General features: G+C 40.3%; 1 protein-coding gene across 6 annotated transcripts in view; it reads right to left on the bottom strand.

The window, feature by feature from the left end:
- Positions 1 to 713: 713 nt before the first annotated feature.
- Positions 714 to 19,349, bottom strand: part of ntng1 (netrin G1) — a 103,443-nt gene continuing 84,807 nt past the window's right edge. For 3 of the 6 annotated variants that reach the window (XM_022754125.1, XM_022754121.1, XM_022754120.1), the window contains 5 exons: positions 19,038 to 19,064; positions 14,683 to 14,727; positions 13,607 to 13,663; positions 9,167 to 9,301; positions 714 to 2,433 (listed from right to left, as the gene is read on the bottom strand). In XM_022754125.1, coding sequence (XP_022609846.1) covers positions 2,177 to 2,433; positions 9,167 to 9,301; positions 13,607 to 13,663; positions 14,683 to 14,727; positions 19,038 to 19,064 — 521 coding nt within the window. In that variant the 3' untranslated portion in view covers positions 714 to 2,176. Of the gene's footprint in view, positions 2,434 to 9,166; positions 9,302 to 13,606; positions 13,667 to 14,682; positions 14,728 to 19,037; positions 19,065 to 19,349 lie in introns of all 6 variants that reach the window. The other 3 variants (XM_022754122.1, XM_022754124.1, XM_022754126.1) reach the window with 3 other exon arrangements.

Genomic DNA, 19,349 nt, shown 5'->3' with positions numbered 1-19,349 from the left:
ACGGAAATATCACCAGAGCTGATACACAGATTTTTATGCCATCATTTTGACAGTGTGGCCTTGTTGGGGGGTTTTGTTCCACTGATCATGTATTGGTTCATCCAATGTGCATGTCAGCAGCAATACAATATGTATAGACACTTCAGGTGGTTAGTGAACTTTCATCTTTCCATATTCAAAGTCATGTATCACAGGAAGACTGGTGTCGGACCCTGAAAATGGGATTTTAACGCAGTGATCACTTGGTTTAAACTAAATAATAGTCCTGCAGATAACTTTATCTACCTGGAAGAATCAGTATATGTACTCTTGATTGTTTGTTACCTTACTATTACAGTTCATTTTATTAGTGGAGTGAACTCAACTTATACTGAACTCAAAATTGTAAATTGAAATTACTTTTAATTTAATTTGACTGGTCTGTAGTTTTATAATGATTTTCAAGAAGCTTCCTGGAAAGTGTAAATGTTATTTGGTACAAATTACAATAAGAATATCCTTGAGAGAAAATCTGCATTTAAGCCCAAGTAGATATTCTTTCCTTATAGGTAGGTGAGAATTGACACAAAAAATGGAACCACCAAGTTAAAGTGTTACCAAAGACAAATATGTTTTACGGATACTGAATATCAATATCATCCTTTAAACATGTTAGTAGCAAACAGTACACAACCTGTGAGAAACAAATGATCCACACAGTTTAATTTTTTAACTTTTATTCACTTAAAGTCTCAAGTGTTAAAGCAAGAACAAAACATTTATAATGTCCTTTGGTGGGATTTTATTACACTTTATTAATACTGTATATGTAAACTGATATTCTTTGATGCCAGCACGTTGCCAATACAAAGGAAAATCAACTGCACAACTAAAAGAAATAATAACAAATAAAATAAGTGAATGAAAGAAAAGGAGAATGAAAGAAAACAAAACCATAAACAATTGCTTCTGCATTTGGATGTCTTAAATAGATACATTAAAGGTTGCCTTTTTTCAATCACAGTTCGGCAAAGATACAAAAGGACTATATGATTCTTTTTTTGTTTGCTCTGTCGAGAAAAAAACTTGCAAATACACTGATGGTTTTCTATGCACGTCTTGTCTGCTCAGGTGATAACTATCCTCTGACCATGATCGCAGGGAGCGTGGTGGCTCTAAGATTGAAAAGAATCAGACAGCTTTATTGGAGTATCTTTTTGGAGGAGGGGAAAAGGAGGCAAGGGAGGCGAGGGTGGGGAGGGGAGAGGGCTTCGTACACATGTGCATCACTAACATCGGACAAAAGAATCTTTCAACCAACAAAGGTTTACAGAGTAACGTTCACGAAAGCACAGGTCAGTGGCAGGATGGCGAGGGGGCTCAGCATGGGGGGAGAGGGAGGGAGGGAGGATGAACAGGAGGGAGGATGAGATAGAGCTCGAAGGAGAGACAGAAAGCTAGAGAGGGATCGACGTGGGCAAGGTTTGTGTGTCACAAAGTGGCAGTCCGGACAGATTTCCTTCTATCCACAATGCACTGACAGCAAAGAATGCGTCCTGTCTTTGTCCTCTTTCAGTTTGTGGGTGTATTTAAGTATAATGTTGTGTTTCAGAGGCCAGTCTTTGCCTTTCAGCAGAGACAGTTTCTTTGAGATTTCTTCGGCGTCAGTCCAGCCAACATTAACTCGCAGAGGCATCCCGGGGGGATCGGTGGCCACTGTCGGCTCGTGCGATAGCTGATTGGTCGCAGCTGTTGTTGCCGTGGCAATAAGAGAGGAAGTGAATGAGTCTGTCATCTTCAGTTATCCCTCCTCAAACTGGAAGGAGCTCAAGTACCTGGTATGGCTTAGAGGGGGAGGGAGCCTTACTGTTCTTTGCTCATTTTACTCTCATTAAATAAACACTCAGTTTCTCTTTATTTTTAATAATATCTGGCATTTTTAGAAGTATATGTTTGTTCATTTCTATATATTCTTTGAAATTAAATGAAAAGTTTTTGCACTCATTTGTCTGGCACATTCCCTTTTCATCAGCGCGAGTATCCATTGAGTCTGGCGGCGGAGAAGCTCAGTACAGTACAGTCCAGAAAGCTCATGGTTGTTCTTGTTTAATGGTTGTTGATTATTTGAAAGGTGGGATGGGCGGGTTAAGGTGGAGAGGTTGGGGAGCGTATCACTCCCACTAGGTCATGGGTCTCTTTAGAGCACAGCGGGCCTGCAGGAAGCCTCTCTCAGCAGTGCCGAGCCCAGCAGCAGCAGCAGCAGCAGCCCGAGGGAGGACGGAGGCATCAGGGGGGACTGGCCCGAGTCGGGGCCCCTGCAGCCCCCAAGCTCCGACTCGCAGCGGGGATTCTCACACATCAGGCCTGTGTAGGCTGAGGGACAGTTGCAGCGGACGTTGTTGACACACACCCCGCCATTTTGGCAGTGCAGGAGTTCGTTGTTACAGACCTGGGCTGCGGTGGGAGCAATGTAAAGACAGGAGAGAGGGGTGAGCATCAAACATGCAGGAGGGTTTTGGGTGACACTTTACTTGAAGTGTGTTGTGCATCAAAAGCATATTCTACCCTGCCGTCCTAACAGGATCGGATGAAACTCAAATGATCACTGTGAGGAAATTGATCTAATGTTTTTCTTCAAGTAAAGTGTTTCCACAGTTTATTCTTTCCTAAAGGAATAGTTAAACATCCTGGGAAATATGCTTCTTGACCTTATTCCCGAGAGTTAGATGTTCAGAATGATAAGATTCACACACCTATACAGTAAATATAAGGCTGGAGCCAGCAGCACGTTAGCTTATCATAGCATAAAGACTGGAAACAGGGTGAATAAGCTAGCCTGGCTCTGTGCAAAGGAAACAAAATCCACCTGCTGTACCAGCTCCTCAAAAATCACTGACTAACACAATATATTTAATTTGTTTATTCCACGTACAAAAAAAGATTCAATAAGTAAGAGATGATGTGTTAGTCACTGAGTTTTTTAAACAGAGCTAGGCTAGCTGTTACCTACTCTTTCCAGTCTTTGTGCTAAGCTAAGCTAACTGTCTACTGCTTCTTGCTTCATATTTACTGTGTAGATGTAAGAGTGGTCTCTGCAAAAATTGGAATCAGTTCATTTCTCAAAATGTCAAACTATTACTTTAATATTTCATTAAGCAGTGCACTGGATTTGCATAAAGTTCTGGATACACATAGTAGTAAGTAACATGTATGAAATTATTGATGTATTGATTTTTAAGACAAACACTGCAGTGCATACATCATCAATTACACCTGGTAAAATTTGAAGTACAGTCATGTTAGTGTTGTTAGTGTAAGTTTGTACCTAAGAGCATTTTATTTTCCCGGGGATTGTCTCATCTTTCTACAAAGGCAAATTTATTGCATCAGGGTAAAGATGACATAATAAAATGAAAATTTCACACACAGTGGCTTCTTAGGGCTCTTGTGTCACACCTAGTATTCTAGTTTAAGGTGGTGACAAGTCCTCTATATTTTAAACGTCCCATAAGAATTTAATACCACTGTTTCACATTTTCATATTGTGCAAATTCTTCCTTGTTCTTTTTTTTTAATGTAACCTCTATAAAGTTCCACATCCTCCTCTAACAATATGACATGCAATTGAACATTATGGCACCTGACATTTAAACATGACAGATGTGATGACTTTTTTTTCAATAGAGACTAAAAATACACATTAAACACTATTGCTTTGATAGTCTGCAGTTATAACATAATTGTCTGTATCTACCAAGACCAAAAACCACTTTATAGACACATGGCAACCAGAACAATTTCAACTCATGTTTTGCATGTAAATGTGCAGCAATCATTCCGTGTGAGTAAATTACATTTTAATCATTTCCATTTCTGTAATAAAATATCATTAAAGACAAAAAAAAAAAACTGTTATCTACTACACAGTTTCCTCAAAGCCTCAGAGGCTTTCCCCCAAACAGCACTGACTTTAGACAAACTGAACGTCAGGTGAAAATTGGTGTATATTTAGAGCTGGGACACCGAGGCCACTCTATTCCCAGCGGAGGCAAGCTGTCAAGCAAGCTGGAGGCAAACAAAGCAGCACGCACAAACTAATAAACCAACAGAGACAAATAAACAGTGATAAACACAGGGGCCACTTCTGCCCATTTCAGTCCTTTATGGGAGTGGAAAACAATGTGTTGAGCAATCTATGAACTCTATGGGACATAAATATCACAATAACAAATATCAGGCCTCTCTCCTAATACTCACAATAGGATGCATGCTGTCTCCCAGGAATTGCCAAATAAGGCTCTGATGGGAGGCTTGTTAAGAAACATTGACTCTCTGAATCCCATTTGTGCCACGTCTGTTTTGTTGGAAAAAAGGGAGCTGCTTTTTGGCTCAGTAAGTTTTGCTTCCGGCCACCGCTCACCAATTACCATGCACAACTAAATCCAAATAAGACGTCTGAACTCTATCTTTGTCTTTTTTTTCCCCAGCTGAAATATCAATTCCATGACCAACTCAACCACTCAGAAGAGACTCCAGTAATAATAACTCAATAAACAACCTCTTCTTTGTTAGGAAAACCTGACAAGGCAGCGGCTAAACTGGTGATAAAAATGTCTCCTCAAAGAAGACAAGAAAGAACAATCAAGTGTATTAATGAAAGAATCATGTTCTTCCCCGAGAACCTTGATATGATCCTTTAATTAGACAGCCCTTTCATCTCATCCATCTTAACCCTCCTCGCCTTTATGATAAAATGTGAACATGTTGTACATTTCTAACAATAATCAGAGTGTTTGATATTTATCAAGAAGATACTTGAAATGATGCACAAGGTCAACCATGCGCAACAAGCTAGAGCACAAGAGACATGAAGGCTATGCTGAAGCTGTGATTGTTGGGACAATAATGGCAGCTTTAACTGTGCAGCTCAAAATAAAGGTGATGTGACACAAAAAGAGTCATCTGAGTTGCACTATATTTGACTTCCACCATACTGGGGGTGGCATTTCCTGCTTGGAAGACACTTAGAACACTGCATGGATGTTCTTCTGAGGTTGCATTTAGCCTCAGCTTGATCTCTGTCTTCCAGTAAGTAGGCTAAGCCCAAATACAGTAACATTTGAATGTCTATGTGTAGATATTTTCAAAGGCAGGCATCATTTAGAAATACAAACGTTGTCATTTTCTTCTGACTCTAATAACTTTCCAATAAGGCTGATCACTGTTAACTCGATTTGTGTTATGTTTACATAAAGATACTGAAAGTGACATTTCGTTTTAAGGTAAACCAGGCCTTTAAAGGTGAATTCTGCCTGATACTCAATACTGCATAGCAAGATGAGCTGACTTCAAAGGAAAGTTCAGGTAATGGTCGAGGCCTGCAGGCCTCGTCGACTACTGAAGCACAGATATCGATTATTTAAAAAGAAGCATCAATAACAAGTTGTGTGAAAGATTCTGGGTCAGTAAGATTAAAGATACTGTGGCACTTTGAACAGATGAGTGTAACAGCAGAGGGCATTATGGGTATGATCTGGTCCTTGTACTATTTGTTTGGTCCTTGTTCCATGGAAGGGTTGGCACTGAAAACAAGTGTAATAGTGTTTTTAATACTTTAAACATGATTGTTTTTACTATGAATAAAGAATTGTGTTGAAAGCTTGAAAAGTCAGTTGAGGTAAGAAGAATTATTCTGTGAACTCTGCACCTTTATCTCGCTTCAGTCCCTCACATTAACCATTTCTCCACATGTAAACAGAGCCACCACAGGCAGGAAATGACAAGATTTGTGGCGTTTGCTTTTGATATGAGTGATAATATTTAGAGAGGGGACCGATGAACTAGGTGTGCCTGTCTGGTGCTGTGATGTGTTTGACGAGAGATCTGAGTTTTAATTGCATTCTCCAGTCTGAATGCAGATAGAGTCTTGTCCACGCACATAAATACTGCAGTAGCGAGGAAGCAAGGGGAGGTCAGGATTGCAAAGTTTTCAAACTATTTCAGATGTGGAATAAGTAAAAGCAGAATCTTCCTGGAAAATAAGTATTTCAGATTGTTTCCCGTTTTAAACTGGTAGTGGAAAACATTGTGTGCAGCCAGTGTGAGAATGAATTGAAACAGTTGTATGTATTATCCACTTTGTGTCCATTTGTTGTTCAGGTTATTCTTCTAATTCCTGTGGAAAACTGGCTTTTTAAGTTATTGCCAGAGCTGTAGAGATTTTTATTGCTTCTAAAACATCAACAGCAATATATGGAGAAATCCATAGTAGCAGCAAACATACTCATTTCTCCACCATAGCCTCAGTAGACCAGAATACACTGGCTTTTACCTTTGCAGACTGTACAGCATCACACCTAGTGCACCAGGACCAAATATAACACCACACTGTTTTTCACACTAGCACACTAACTGAAATAAAAGTAGATTAAAGAAAGTGGGTACACCAAGAGAGTAAATTACATTTTTAGTACACCCAAAATTGGATTTTTAAATCCTGCACATTTGCTGGTGTTCAGAATAAAAGTCTGAGCCATGCTGACTTGCAGGTTTTGAAGACAAACAAATACTTTGCACAATGTTTGATGTTTTTAATCACTGCTCCATAGATAATCTGACAAATCAAAACTACTAATCCATTATGTTATGTCTCTTACTGTATGCCACTCTTTTATTCCACTTTCTTTTTTACTTTACTTGTTACTTGGAAACATTTAATTACTGCTGTTTTACAGGTCAGCATTCCCAGTATGTGGTAAATCCTCAGGGTTTGTGTATGCACTCATGACAAGGTGACGTGGGATGTGAGCCTTTACGAGCTATGTCTTCACGCAGGCCTTTTGTGTAGAGATAGATGCACATATTGACAGTGTGCATTCACACTATACACGCTGAATATATTTGTTGAAGAACAGTGCATTTTAATGAACATCCATCTGCATCAGGAACGATGAAAATAAACTGTTTATTCATTTTACACTGAATTTAAATTATAATGCACTGAGTTTAAAGCATTTTTTTATACAGTAACAAAAGCCAAATAAATACTGTATAGTTACAATATTGGTATTAATCCTAAAAATGTGGTGTCAAGCTACTGAAAACTAATAATGTATTCCATTTTCAGGTTAGTGCAGGTGTTGCACAGCTTTCAGATGAAAAACCACATTAAAAGTGCATAGTGATGTTAGATGATTTTATATTTCATCGAGATGATCACATTGATGTTGTATTTACTTATTTACTCTTTGATGAAGCCCTTCTCTCATCTACAACAGCCCCATAGACCAAACACAGTACATTTTGTGCATTGCCTCTTAATTGATCGGATTCTCATGTCTACTGTTGAATACAAGAGACAAAATGCAGCTCCTGCAATTTGGATTCTGACTGACCAAATCAAAACCTGGCATTCACCAATTTAGATTCATACCTGTATACAGATAATATATTATGTGCAGCTTTGAAATGTGCTACCCATGAAGACAGCATATTAAGCCCTGTCTGCATTCTTAACCTTTAAAGCCTGTGCACAATGAGGTTCTATCTGAACAACTTTCACATTAAAATGGCTTTGCACTTTTTCTTAATTGATTTATTTTAAGCTGGTGTTATGGTGGATATTGTCCATGTTTGTCCAGTCATCTTAGGAAATATGCACCAAACAACAAAACCAATTAATTTAAATTTAGTTTCATTGTAGTTTTTTTTTTTTTTTACCTTGGAGAAATCCTCTGGTTAATTATAGTGGCACTTCCTTTTTTCAGTAATCATACAATAAACTGCTGCAGGTTTAACTCATTAAGATAATACCATCCATTGTGCCAATGGCCACATGATTCTTCTTCTTAACATTTGTCCTGCTCAACTAATTTTCCTTCAACAGAAGCTTTCTCTTTTTTATTCTGAATAATTAATCACAAAAAATTTTGCCATGATTTATCTTTTCTCAAGGTTTATGTTTTGCAGTTATTAGTGTTTTCATATGAAGAATCTCATTCAGAGACTTGACGTGATTGAAAATATTCTCACATCAACAAGAGGAAACAGAGGAGGAGGAAAAAGAGGCCTCCACTAGAGATGAATCCCTCAACATGATGCCACTTTATAGTGTTGAGGTGCTTAATTTAGGACACCTTTGTTAGCCAGGACAAAGATTAATGTTGAGCTACAGGAGGCAGGCAAATAGATGTCACCACCTTGTGGAAAATATCTATAAATCTAAATCACAGTCATCATCACAGTCACCAACAGTGACGCAAAGGTGAGTCATGTTTGTTCAAATGCAAACTGGCAGCGATTATCAGCTGGTCAGACAATAATTAGTGCAAATCTTTTAAACCAGTACAACACTAGTCAGAGAGCTCCAGTTTGTACCTAAACTGCTTGTGCATTAGTCAGAAAATATAAAGAATAACCAGTGTTTGCAATGGTGGTTTTATATATTTAAAGTTCAAGGAGTTCTTTCTTCAACTTGTCAAAGAGAAGTAAACACCTCATCATGAGGTGTGCACTTTAATTTCTCTACCTCCTGGAGGTTTGTCACTGAAGTTTGCCTTGAAGAAAACGTTGAAAAATTGGTGACATTTGAAAAAAAAAAAAAAAAAAGACTTCACGGGGCATGCATTTCAAAATGACCGGGGGAAAAATAAAAGGTAGACAGTAATAAATGGGCTGAAACTCAAAATGACCTGCATTCCCCTTTAAAAATATTGGATGACATTGTCCTGTTGTGGACAAGCAAGGGGGCGATTGCTACTCAAACAGATCACAGGCAGCCTGTCCACCGGTCAATATTGACTCAGCTGCTATGTTGTTGATGTGCGACATGCCTGGATAACTGAGTTACTGAGCTGCATGCATCCGGCCATGCCATTGCTTTTTCTCTATTTGGCCCATATACAGCACCTGCTGATATTACATAGTTAACGCAGCCGCAGCAAGTTTGAAATGCAGGTTCAGTTAGTGAATCCAATGATTTAGTACATTGGCTTATGTCATGTTGTGGGTTATGTCTGTATTTGTCAAAACAGGTGGGCAGTCCTGCATATGTGCAGCACACACACTTCCAGCCAAAGCTCAGGAATCACACAAAGAGAAAAGAAATGAGAGAGAGAGAGCAGAGAGAGACAGAGCTGACGGGGAGGACAGTCAGGAGCTGCACGGGGAGGGTGGTGGTTCTACTTACATTTGCAGCCATCGTCCCACAAATAGTCGGGTAGACACTCCTGACACTTGGGCCCTGTAGTGCCCTCCTTACATATACAAAATCCTGTGCCATTACAGCGATCACTGACTGAGCCAAAGGGATTACAATTACACTCTGGAAAAACAAGACACACACATACACACACAGGCTGGAAACAGGGTGGTGCTTTGACTTCTCGCCACATATTTTCACAGCGTGGACCACAGTCCTCGAGCTCGACTAGAAGCTCAACAAGACACTTTGTTATTTTTAACTGGTAAAAAAACGTGAAAAGATTTAAAGACTCATACAGAAAAAATGCTACCATTTCAACTGTAATGGAGACAGAATGAGAAAAGAATGAAATTGATTCTAGATGCATGAACTCATTGTAAATTACATTAAAGCATATTTGTAATTATTATAAAACTATAAAATATTTTACTGTTACATAGGTAAACAACATGCAATGAGCAAATATGCAAAGCATTAACATTAGCTTTGATTTACAATGGACATAATGGGCAAATCTGCACATGCTCTTCTAAAATCTGATTCATTCATATAGAGAAAGAGAGAGAGATGAAAAGAAGAGACAGGAAATGTTATCAGCACGTATTGGATGGATAATGGCAAATGAAACAAAGACAAAGAGTGAATGTGAAGGTTTTAGAGGAATGAGAGTGCAATACATTGAAATGGGCATTGTTGTAATATGTTCTTTAATTCTCTAATTTTAAAATGGATGTACATACTTCATGTTATCCCTCTTAGTTCAATTTGTGTCTACAAATTGGATATAACCTTCAAATGCCTTTTACAGTTAAAAGAAGAGAATGGTCCTTAGCTGTGATTAGTACAGAATATCCTTTAAAAACCCTACTCCAAAAAAAAAACAACCTGTCAAGTCTCTAGTGTCCTACACTCAACCGACCTTCCAGCTTTCCACAGCGGCTGGAGCACTCTGCAGTCAAAGTGACACCTATTTTGACAGTCCCTGACCATCACATTGCACCTTCTGTGGCAGTGCTGGCTGCACGTGGCTGCACCCGAGTGACATCCGGGGGTCAGGCAAGAGGAGAGAGGAGACGGCAAGTGACAAACGGAGGGGTCAGTGAGAGAGAGGCAGGGTGACGGCGAGTTTGGCACGAGGTAACGCCTCGGTGACTCTTAACGCCTTGTGACGGGTTTCAGCTGCTACTCCTGAGGCCGTTTCATGTATATGACATATGCACTTCGTGGCACCTCTGACTGGCGGTGTGACTTCCCTGCGACATTTCTCTCAGAACTCTTGTTGCCTGTCAAACCCCCCAACCCCACAACTCACAAATGCACCTGGCACTGAGCGCTGTGAACTCACACTCCACATGCCAGCTAAAGAATCCAACAGAGAACCAAACTATTGCCTTGGGATCTATGTGAAATGCAATTTTCTCACCTTTTTTACACATAAGAAAAACAGACCATGCAGCGTATGAGTGCCTGCATAAAGGTCATGGACAAAGTAACAGAAACACCAGCTGACAATGGCCTTCAATGGACTTCTAACTGACATCATAACCAGTACACGCAATTCAAATTCATTGAATTGCTTGCACCGAATATCAATAAGTAGTCTGTAGTTTATATGTCAGTCTATAGAGAAGCATAAGGTCACACGCTTAAGAGTAAAAGTACATACAGTTACTTTAAGGAGGACATTTTTGATAGTATTAGTATTTAATATATAATACTAATACTTCTAAAACAGCTACCCTGTCTCTGTCCAACTTTTACTATTCAGTTCTGGTTAAACATAGGAGATGTAATGTGTTCATTTGTACGTTTTAGAGGTGCTGGTTGGTAGATTTGTTTCCTTTGGGCAGAGCCAGGGTAGCTGTGTCCCCCTGATTCCAGTCTTTATGCTAAGCTAAGCTAATGGGTTGTAGCGTCATATTTACTGGACAGACATGAGAGTGGTATTGATCTTCTCATCTAACACTCAGCAAAAAAGTGAGTTAAGTGAATTTAACTAAATGTCCAGCCACAGCCGGATAAAGATGCACTTCAAAATTAGCTGTTCTGTCTATAAATTATTAGCACAGTTTTTAAATACTGAGATTAATATATTCCTATTTCATTTAGGTGTTTCCATTAGTTTGTGCTCATTCTATATTATTCGATATCAATCTACAAATCAGATAATTCTAGCTCTAAATCAAGCTTTGTTCACTTTGTGCCCCTGAAATACAACCTAGCAGCTAGCATAACATTCTATTTCAGTAAATACAACCTAATTATGATATTTGACATCAACCCCAAATCAGTCCGCAGATATTAATACCATACCTGAAATTAAGACAAGAAATCACTTGAGCTTCAAATTGCTGTGTGTCTGACTGAAGCTGAGTGACTGGTGTCCTCCATAGAACACTCATTCTGATGGGGGAAGTTAATGAGTGACACCATTGTGCTTAAGCAGAAGAAGCAAAAGAGGAAGATGTGGACTCCACTAAAAGACATGGAGGCAGGAGGATGCACAGATGATGAAGTTGTGGGGTATGAAATGGGATACTTTCTCTGGTGACAAGTCAAAGACAGGAAGTGAGGCAGGGACAGAGATTGTGTGAAAGCAGTGTGGCAGTGAAAGGGGGCCAGGAGGGGGACTAACCTATGCACACATTTTCATCATCCAGTTCTGCCGAGGCATTGCGGTAGTAGCCCAGCTTGCATAGCTGGCAGTGCTGGCCCCTAGTGTTGTGCTTACAGCTCACGCAAATGACGGTGTTTAGCAGCTCGATGTAGCTGCATCGGTTGGAGTGGCCAAAGCATTCACAGTCTTGCAAAGAGAGAGGAAGTGTAAAGAGAGGAGAACAGAGAAAGAGAGAAAAAGAAAGAGAGAGACGCGGTGGTAGCGTAGAAACTGTTGCTGCGAGTGCTACGGCGGTGGGGTTAGCAAGAAGTTGAGCGAGGCGCCATGGCATGCGAGGTTAAAAATGAAGACTGTGTTGTGAGGGAGGAGAGGGAGATGTCGGGGAGGTGATGACAGGGGAGGGTAAGTTCATGATCAGTCTGGCATGGGCACAGCCAGAGTTAGAAAAGACATCACATAATAAAGCACAGCATTAGTAGGACTCGGAGAGGTCACATCACTTCAAGCACACCATAACACGAGGTGAGGAAGGCTCCGAAATGATAGCACAGAGACACGGTCACATCTTAACCACCACACAGCGTGAGACAAGTCAAACCATGAATGAAATGGATCTTTCAACCCAGGGATTGGCGTGGTGGATTTCTTGATGTTATTGTGTAACTGAGCTCTTGAATGTTATGGTTTATCTGGTTCGAAGAGACGAGAAAGGGAATGAGATGAAACTTTTAATGCCGCTTCATGTCACAAACCCATGTAATGAAATGCCTGATAAATTTCAAGTCCAAACCCATAACTCATCAAACAAATATGACTAAAGCAGCTATGGAGTTGTTTTTAAATCTTGTTGGAGCTGAACTTCTTCGGACAGTGGTCAGTAAGGCAAGTGAGCGTATGGTGAGTTGCAGTCGGGAGACTGTGTCATTGCCTGTTATGCAGTGTTATGTCATGCTAAATTTTTATTATAGAGGTGTAGCTGGTCTGCAAAACCTCATGCTGCAGTCTCTGATAGCCACTGGCAGCCCTGCTCTAAGGGGTGCAGGATGGGAGGGGGCAGCCCCAGCTCAGCTCTCTCTGAGTGAGGATCAGTCTGCCATGCTGAGTGACCACTGACACGATGTGTCACAGTGCAGACAGATGTGACCCTTAAGCCTCACTGGTAGCCGCTTGGACAGAAAGCCCACTCACGGATCCAGAATAGTAGGGTTGGCGGATGGGGCTTTCGTCCAAGGGATTGTGGTTATTAAGGATCTGTATTGAGGTCAGGTCTCTCTGTCCGGCCACTAACAGCCTGACAAGGCTTGGAAATGAAGGAGCAGCGAGTCTAGTCCACTGTACCTTTCACCTAAAGCAGAAAGTCTTGCCCAAGTGTAAGCTATCTACATTAGATACCTCACTCTCACAGACATACTCTCACAAGACAAATAATCTCTCCTTTCCAGAAATAGGCTAAGGTCATAAATCATGCACGCATGGGGAATAAAAAGTCTTGAGTCTTGGAAACACATTCCCCAAAAATAGTTGAGCCTCAAACACCCACTTTATTTGCACTGAAAAAGATATGATTCCAAGGGACATTTATAGTGTTTAGAAATGATTCCATAGACGAATGGATCCTCAGCGTGCGCTTTACAGTGAGAACCATCAGTCCAGTGCTGACTGGAGATATGGATACTGAGTGCTCTTGCATTGGGTTAGTGTTGCAGGGTTATGGGGCTTACAGTTAAACAGACACATCAGTTCATACATTGAGAAGGCTCGGGGGTCATCTGGGGGGCAATGTATTCAATAAATTCCAGAGCTCCTACCTCGCTTGCTGTTTGCAACGTGGACAGAAGGGGCAGTGGACAATGCAACTTGAGGAGCTACTAGACAAATTAAAAGAAGAAACAAACAACAAAAAAAAACAAAAAAACATGATATTGCAATTAAAAACAAAACATGTAATGTCAGAGAATTAGGAATAATGAGCATCACGTTTAATAATAAATGTTACTGTAAAAAAAAAAAAAGAAGAAACATACGCAGTAATGATGAATGATGGCACTGGGAAATAAGGAGTGACATTGCCAAGTGAAGTTGGCTGCATGAAGCAGCATCTGTTACAAATGCCTTAGATGCCGAACAATTCAAATATTATGGTTCCTCTTTTATGCTTCATTTCATTAACAAGTGCTTTATATAATTCAAAAGCCACTGCGTGTTTCCCCAGACAGAAACTGTCCCCTGACAAACTGCTCGCCACCTCGGTGGAGGCCAGCCAAGAATTTTCACCATATAAATTTGTGCACAGGAGCGTTGGTAAGGAAGCTGGCTCACAGTGAACACATCAATCCCTCGATTCCTTTCCGGTCATAAAACAAACAGTGGGAAAAAGAAATAATAGGCTCAGCCTCTGCCATTGCACTGGGTGACATAAGCCCCTGACACATACACTGTGTGCACTTGGCTGCAGTCATGGAAACACAGAGCCGAGTGGTTGTGAGCTAGGTGTTTGTGAGGTGGCTGCACATCACAACTGCAAGATGGATTAAGCTAACCTAACATCAATCTGCATAAAACCACCGTGAAACCTCCTGCTTTCTTCCTGATGTGCTCAGATGGGTCTGAGAATCTCTTCACTTATTTAAAATCAAGTGTGTATGCATAAATGTACAGTGCACATTGAATGTTTGAGAAGATAATGCGCAGCACTGCAGCATGTGGCAACATGAGTGCCTCATGAATACACAAGCCTCCGCTGAAGGAGCCAGAGCCCTTTATCATGAGCAAGACAAGCAGGTTTGTCAGGAAAATAACCAAGACTGGAAAAGGGGGAAGATGCTACCCACAAATACTCTTGAATCTGTGAAAAAACAGTTGTTGCATAATCTTAGATGCCTACCTTCTTTTCGGTTAGCGACACCTAGGGATGACACATTCGGCCGAACTGCGTGCAATTGAGAGAAACCAGGAGTTATTCATGTGCACTTGTGTGATGCACTTTACAGATAGTCTAGAGGGGGGGGGGGGGGTCTACGTGGTGGTAGTGGAAACACACAACTAGAGACACGAACATGTCCAGCATGATTCAAATCAGTAAATCAGGAAACAGCAAATACAATGGGGCAGGGCTGACATGGACGAGCAAAGAGAATGCATCCAAAGACCCATTAAAAGGACATTGGAGAGACGTTGTATGTAATTTGTATGTAATTTGTGTGACTTCCATGACCTCGTTGTGTATGTGTTTGTTTATGGCAATGACAATGATGAGTGAAAAACTGAAGAAAAAAAGATAAAACCCTCTTAAACTTAGTATTTAAGTCATGACTTATGCAAGCGAGTCTAAACTATGTATAGCAAATTAAGTCGTTAGGGGGCATTTTGTTTAATTCATCACATCGACTATGTAATCAATATCTAATTACAGTGTATTTCTGGTGGAGGAATAACAATGAATAAATAATGGCAGGTGTTGGGACTTGGAATGACGGACTGCTGTGGGTAGCATAACCTCATAATTACATACAAGTTGGTATTTCCGTGTCAGGGAAATACTTTGTGGTTGGAAATGGAGAGGACTCAAGCAAAGGGAGGAATACGGATACGTTTCCTTATTGTGACCCTTCATCTCTTCACTTGATCTTTCTGTCCTTTTTGCTATTGACTCCATGAATCATGCAATCTTGGGTAATTAACGTCCAGTGGTGTCTTGGCAAGAAGCCTATTACCCTGAATTTGACTGCTGTTAACAACGGCTGAATGATCACAGAAATGGAAGAATTCTTTCATACCTTTTTTTTTGTTACTGCATTGGAATTAAATAACATATTAGCTTTGAGCTTAGCATGTCTACACACTGACTATCACTTTTAAACCCACCTAACATTGCCAGTCATTGATTTGAAAACTGTTTTAACAAAAGACATAACATGCAGTGTCTCATCCTTTTCTTTCATTTTTTATTTCTCTTAAAAAAAAAAAATTGTGCCACCCTTGATCCTGCTTGAGGATGTGCAGTGGGTTAAAGTCACCTGAGTCACTTGATGAGAGGCTCTTTGAAAATGACAGATTGACAAATAAAGAGCCTAAGAAAAAGGCTCACTTCTCACACTCACAGCTTACCGCTTCAAATTTGTGAAACATTTTGTTTTGTTTGTTTTTTTTATCTGCATGTAGATCGTCTTTTTGTTTCTCCGTTAAACAATTTGTTTATTCAAAAACAAAACTGACTTGTGAGGACAATGACAATCTGTGAAAACAACACAATGTAGGTGTTATCTGAGAAAAACACACAAACAAACTGTACTGTCTGGATCTATAAAGTCTAATTGGTAAAGTAAGTTATTTTTTTAATTATTCCATGTTAGCAATTGATTGGACGTAATACACATCTGGGTTCCATTAATTATTTTGTTATGGGGAATATTCAGGTACGACGAGCTAAATGAGTGGTGACGGATTTTAATCAATGCCATACGCATAATGAAATGCAATCTTGCAGAGCCAGAATTGTTTTTTTAAAATATTAATTTCACTTTAATGGTCCACATTAGGCAATTCTGCCTGGCTTAATAAACTTGAAATAGAATTGAGAAAAGTCAATAAGGAATTCAATTACCTTCAAACAACAACATGAAATGTGCAGTGCTTTCTTTTTTGCTCACAATAGCTTTGCTTGTTGACCAAGGACATCCTAACCTTTGTTTTGTCCGCATTATTCTTACTTTTTTAGTAACACAGACATAAACTTGGTTTGCTTTTGCACTGCAAACAGCCTCATCCTCTTCAGTGAGTCTTAAAAAACAGTCAGTGTTTAGTTTTTAGTGTGAGAGGCTGCTGTGACAAGACAGCCACTCGTGAGAACTCTAAATCCCTGCGGGCCAATCTGGATGAGAAGTGAAGACTTTGGTTTGTCAGAGTGTCCTTTCTACATCGCCCACCTCCCCCACCCAATACACACACACTCACGCACACAACCACACACTTATCAGCATGCACACTCTCCCCGCAAAGGATTTGAGGACAGCCGTTGGACATGGTCTGGCCTGGCATTTGGATGGGACGAAGAGGGCTGATGTGAATATGTATGCATGTATATACAGCATGAATGAAGAGCATGCACACACACATTAAGCTCTAGGCAGGCCATGCATGGGCTAGAAGTATGATTTCTATGGTGTGAGGAGTTGGTGGAGGAGGCAAGCAGTGGGAGATTAGCAGGGGGAGGAGGGTGATGGTTTTGTCTTCTTGGCCACATGTCCATTTCTGATTCATGACATAGCATCAGACTTTACAACCAGTATTCACTTCCTGTGTAAGCCACCACTCTAAAGCCTGATTAAAAACCACCGGGGAACAATCTGTTTCCACCCTACTCCTCACAGCACGTTTTGGGAAACTTGCCCAGCAGTCATCTTAGCCCTTAAATGATGAAAACAAGACAAGTGTGCATGTGATTTGCATGTGTCCTTTGGTAAAACTTGACAAGGGCAACACCTGAGAATAAACTGGATGCTGGGTGAAAGTAAGCCACTGGCATTATTTTCGAAAATATGAAAATCAGCGCAGCACATAACAGAGCTTAAAAATAGTTTGGCATTTTGGGAAATATACTTCTTGCTTTTTTTATTTTATTTTTTTGCTGAGAATGACCTGACAGGATCGATACCAGCAGTTTACTCTGTCAAATATGAAGCTGAAACCAAGAGATAAACACTTAAAACAGAGGGTAGCAGATAGTTTGTCTCTTTTTACACTTTGGTTCTTGCTCAGATATAATAAACAAGATATAATGTGTTAATAAATGGGCTTTAGACATGCTGGCAGAAATAGTTATTTTTCACTTCTATGGACAGAGCCAGGCTGACTGTTTCCCACTGCTGTGGCTCAGGAAGTAGGGTTGTCCACTAATCAGAAGGTCAGAGGTTCAATCCAGGGCTCCTCTGGTCCGCATGTCAGAGTGTCCTTCGGCAAGGTAATGAACCCTAAATTGCCCCTGATGGCTGTTTCATCAGCGTATGAGTGTCTGTATGGGTGTGATGTATGAATGTGTGAGTGAATGGGTGAATGTGACAAGTATTTAATTTGTTGTTAAGATTAGAAAAGCACTATATAAATGCACTTCATTTGTTTCAAGTCTTTATACTAAGCTAAGGTAACAGTATCCTGGTTCAGCTTCATCTTTAACAGACAGATATGAGAGTAGTATCAGTCCGCTCATCTCAGCAAGACGGTGTAGTTCTCAAAATACCGAACTATGTATTTAAGCTAAATGGTAATTCATTTGATATTCTATGGATTTGGAAATGTTGTGTTTAGGTGATTGGTGAATCTTACACAAACTATGACATGAAGGGACATTGATTTCATAATGTATATTTAAATGATATGTCTAAATCTACAGACAGTTTCATTATATTCACAAACAACAGCTTACTACTAAACGTTGGCCAGTGGATTAAAGTGTTAGCATGGAGCACCAGAGACAACAACTGCAACAACACATGGCTTTGGTGTTTATCATCACTTAACAGGTACGTTTATCACCGGGCAAGTTTAAACTTGCATGTCTCTTTAACCAGCCTGTCTATGTTTGGATTGGGAGGGGGCATTTTGCTGATCATTGTGGTGACCCAGGAACAGAGGAGACTCTGTAAGAACAGGGCAATGAGAGAAATGATTAAGGAGAATTGAGCCAGGCTCTGAATGCACTTTGACTTGTTCAATACAGCCCTATGGTTCCTGCATCAAACAGCCTTCCAGGCAGCGGTAACTTGAGTCAAGGCACCTCTCTTCTTCCCCCTCCTCCTGAGGGGCTACTGGTTGACGAAGATAATACCAGCCGAGGCGCTTGCGGCTTATATTAAAATGACCTCCTGTGACATTATACTGGCAGAGAGGTCTTGGCAGTTTAATAAAGTCTAGATGCCATTTATTTATAATGCATAGGAGAGAGGGGAAAAAAAACAAATGACATTCAGCATGCAGAGCCAGGCAAGTGTTATCTGGTTGAGTTGAATCTGGATAAAGTAAATTAATATGCCCACATCATGAAAATATAACCCCCAGCTACTCCACCCCACCCCACCTCCCAAAAAAAGGTTCATCAACAACTGTTGAGCAATCCTTCGCAGGAAGACTGAAATCAGAAATGAACACTTGGCATCAAGTTCAGGGGATGTATGGTGAACAGTGGCACAATAGGCAAAGCAAAGCATCAAGCATTCATATAGTTCTTTGTAACAGTTTACTTACTAACTGGACCAATGTTATTAGGAACACCTGCAAGAGAGGAAGAGAAAGAACAACTTAAATCAAGGCATATGACTGAGTTTAAGGCAACAGCTGCAGCATTTCTCCTTGAGAAGGGAAGTATACTGTCAGTCCTGATTCATCACGATGAGCTGGCTACACATGACATTTAGTCTGAGTGCTAGTGCTGGTGTTCACCGTGATTTGAAAGTGCTGTCTGCTGCATGTTTAGCTTCACACTTGTTTGGTTTCTTCTGGTTTCCTCCATTATTTCTGCTTTGATGTCCCTGCTGTTAGTAGTGCCAGAAAAGGTCA

The sequence above is a fragment of the Seriola dumerili genome, unplaced genomic scaffold (genome assembly GCF_002260705.1).
Source record: "Seriola dumerili isolate Sdu_G_001 unplaced genomic scaffold, Sdu_1.0 BDQW01000216.1, whole genome shotgun sequence".
Taxonomy (NCBI): domain Eukaryota; kingdom Metazoa; phylum Chordata; class Actinopteri; order Carangiformes; family Carangidae; genus Seriola; species Seriola dumerili.
This window is presented reverse-complemented; position numbering and strand designations above follow the sequence as displayed.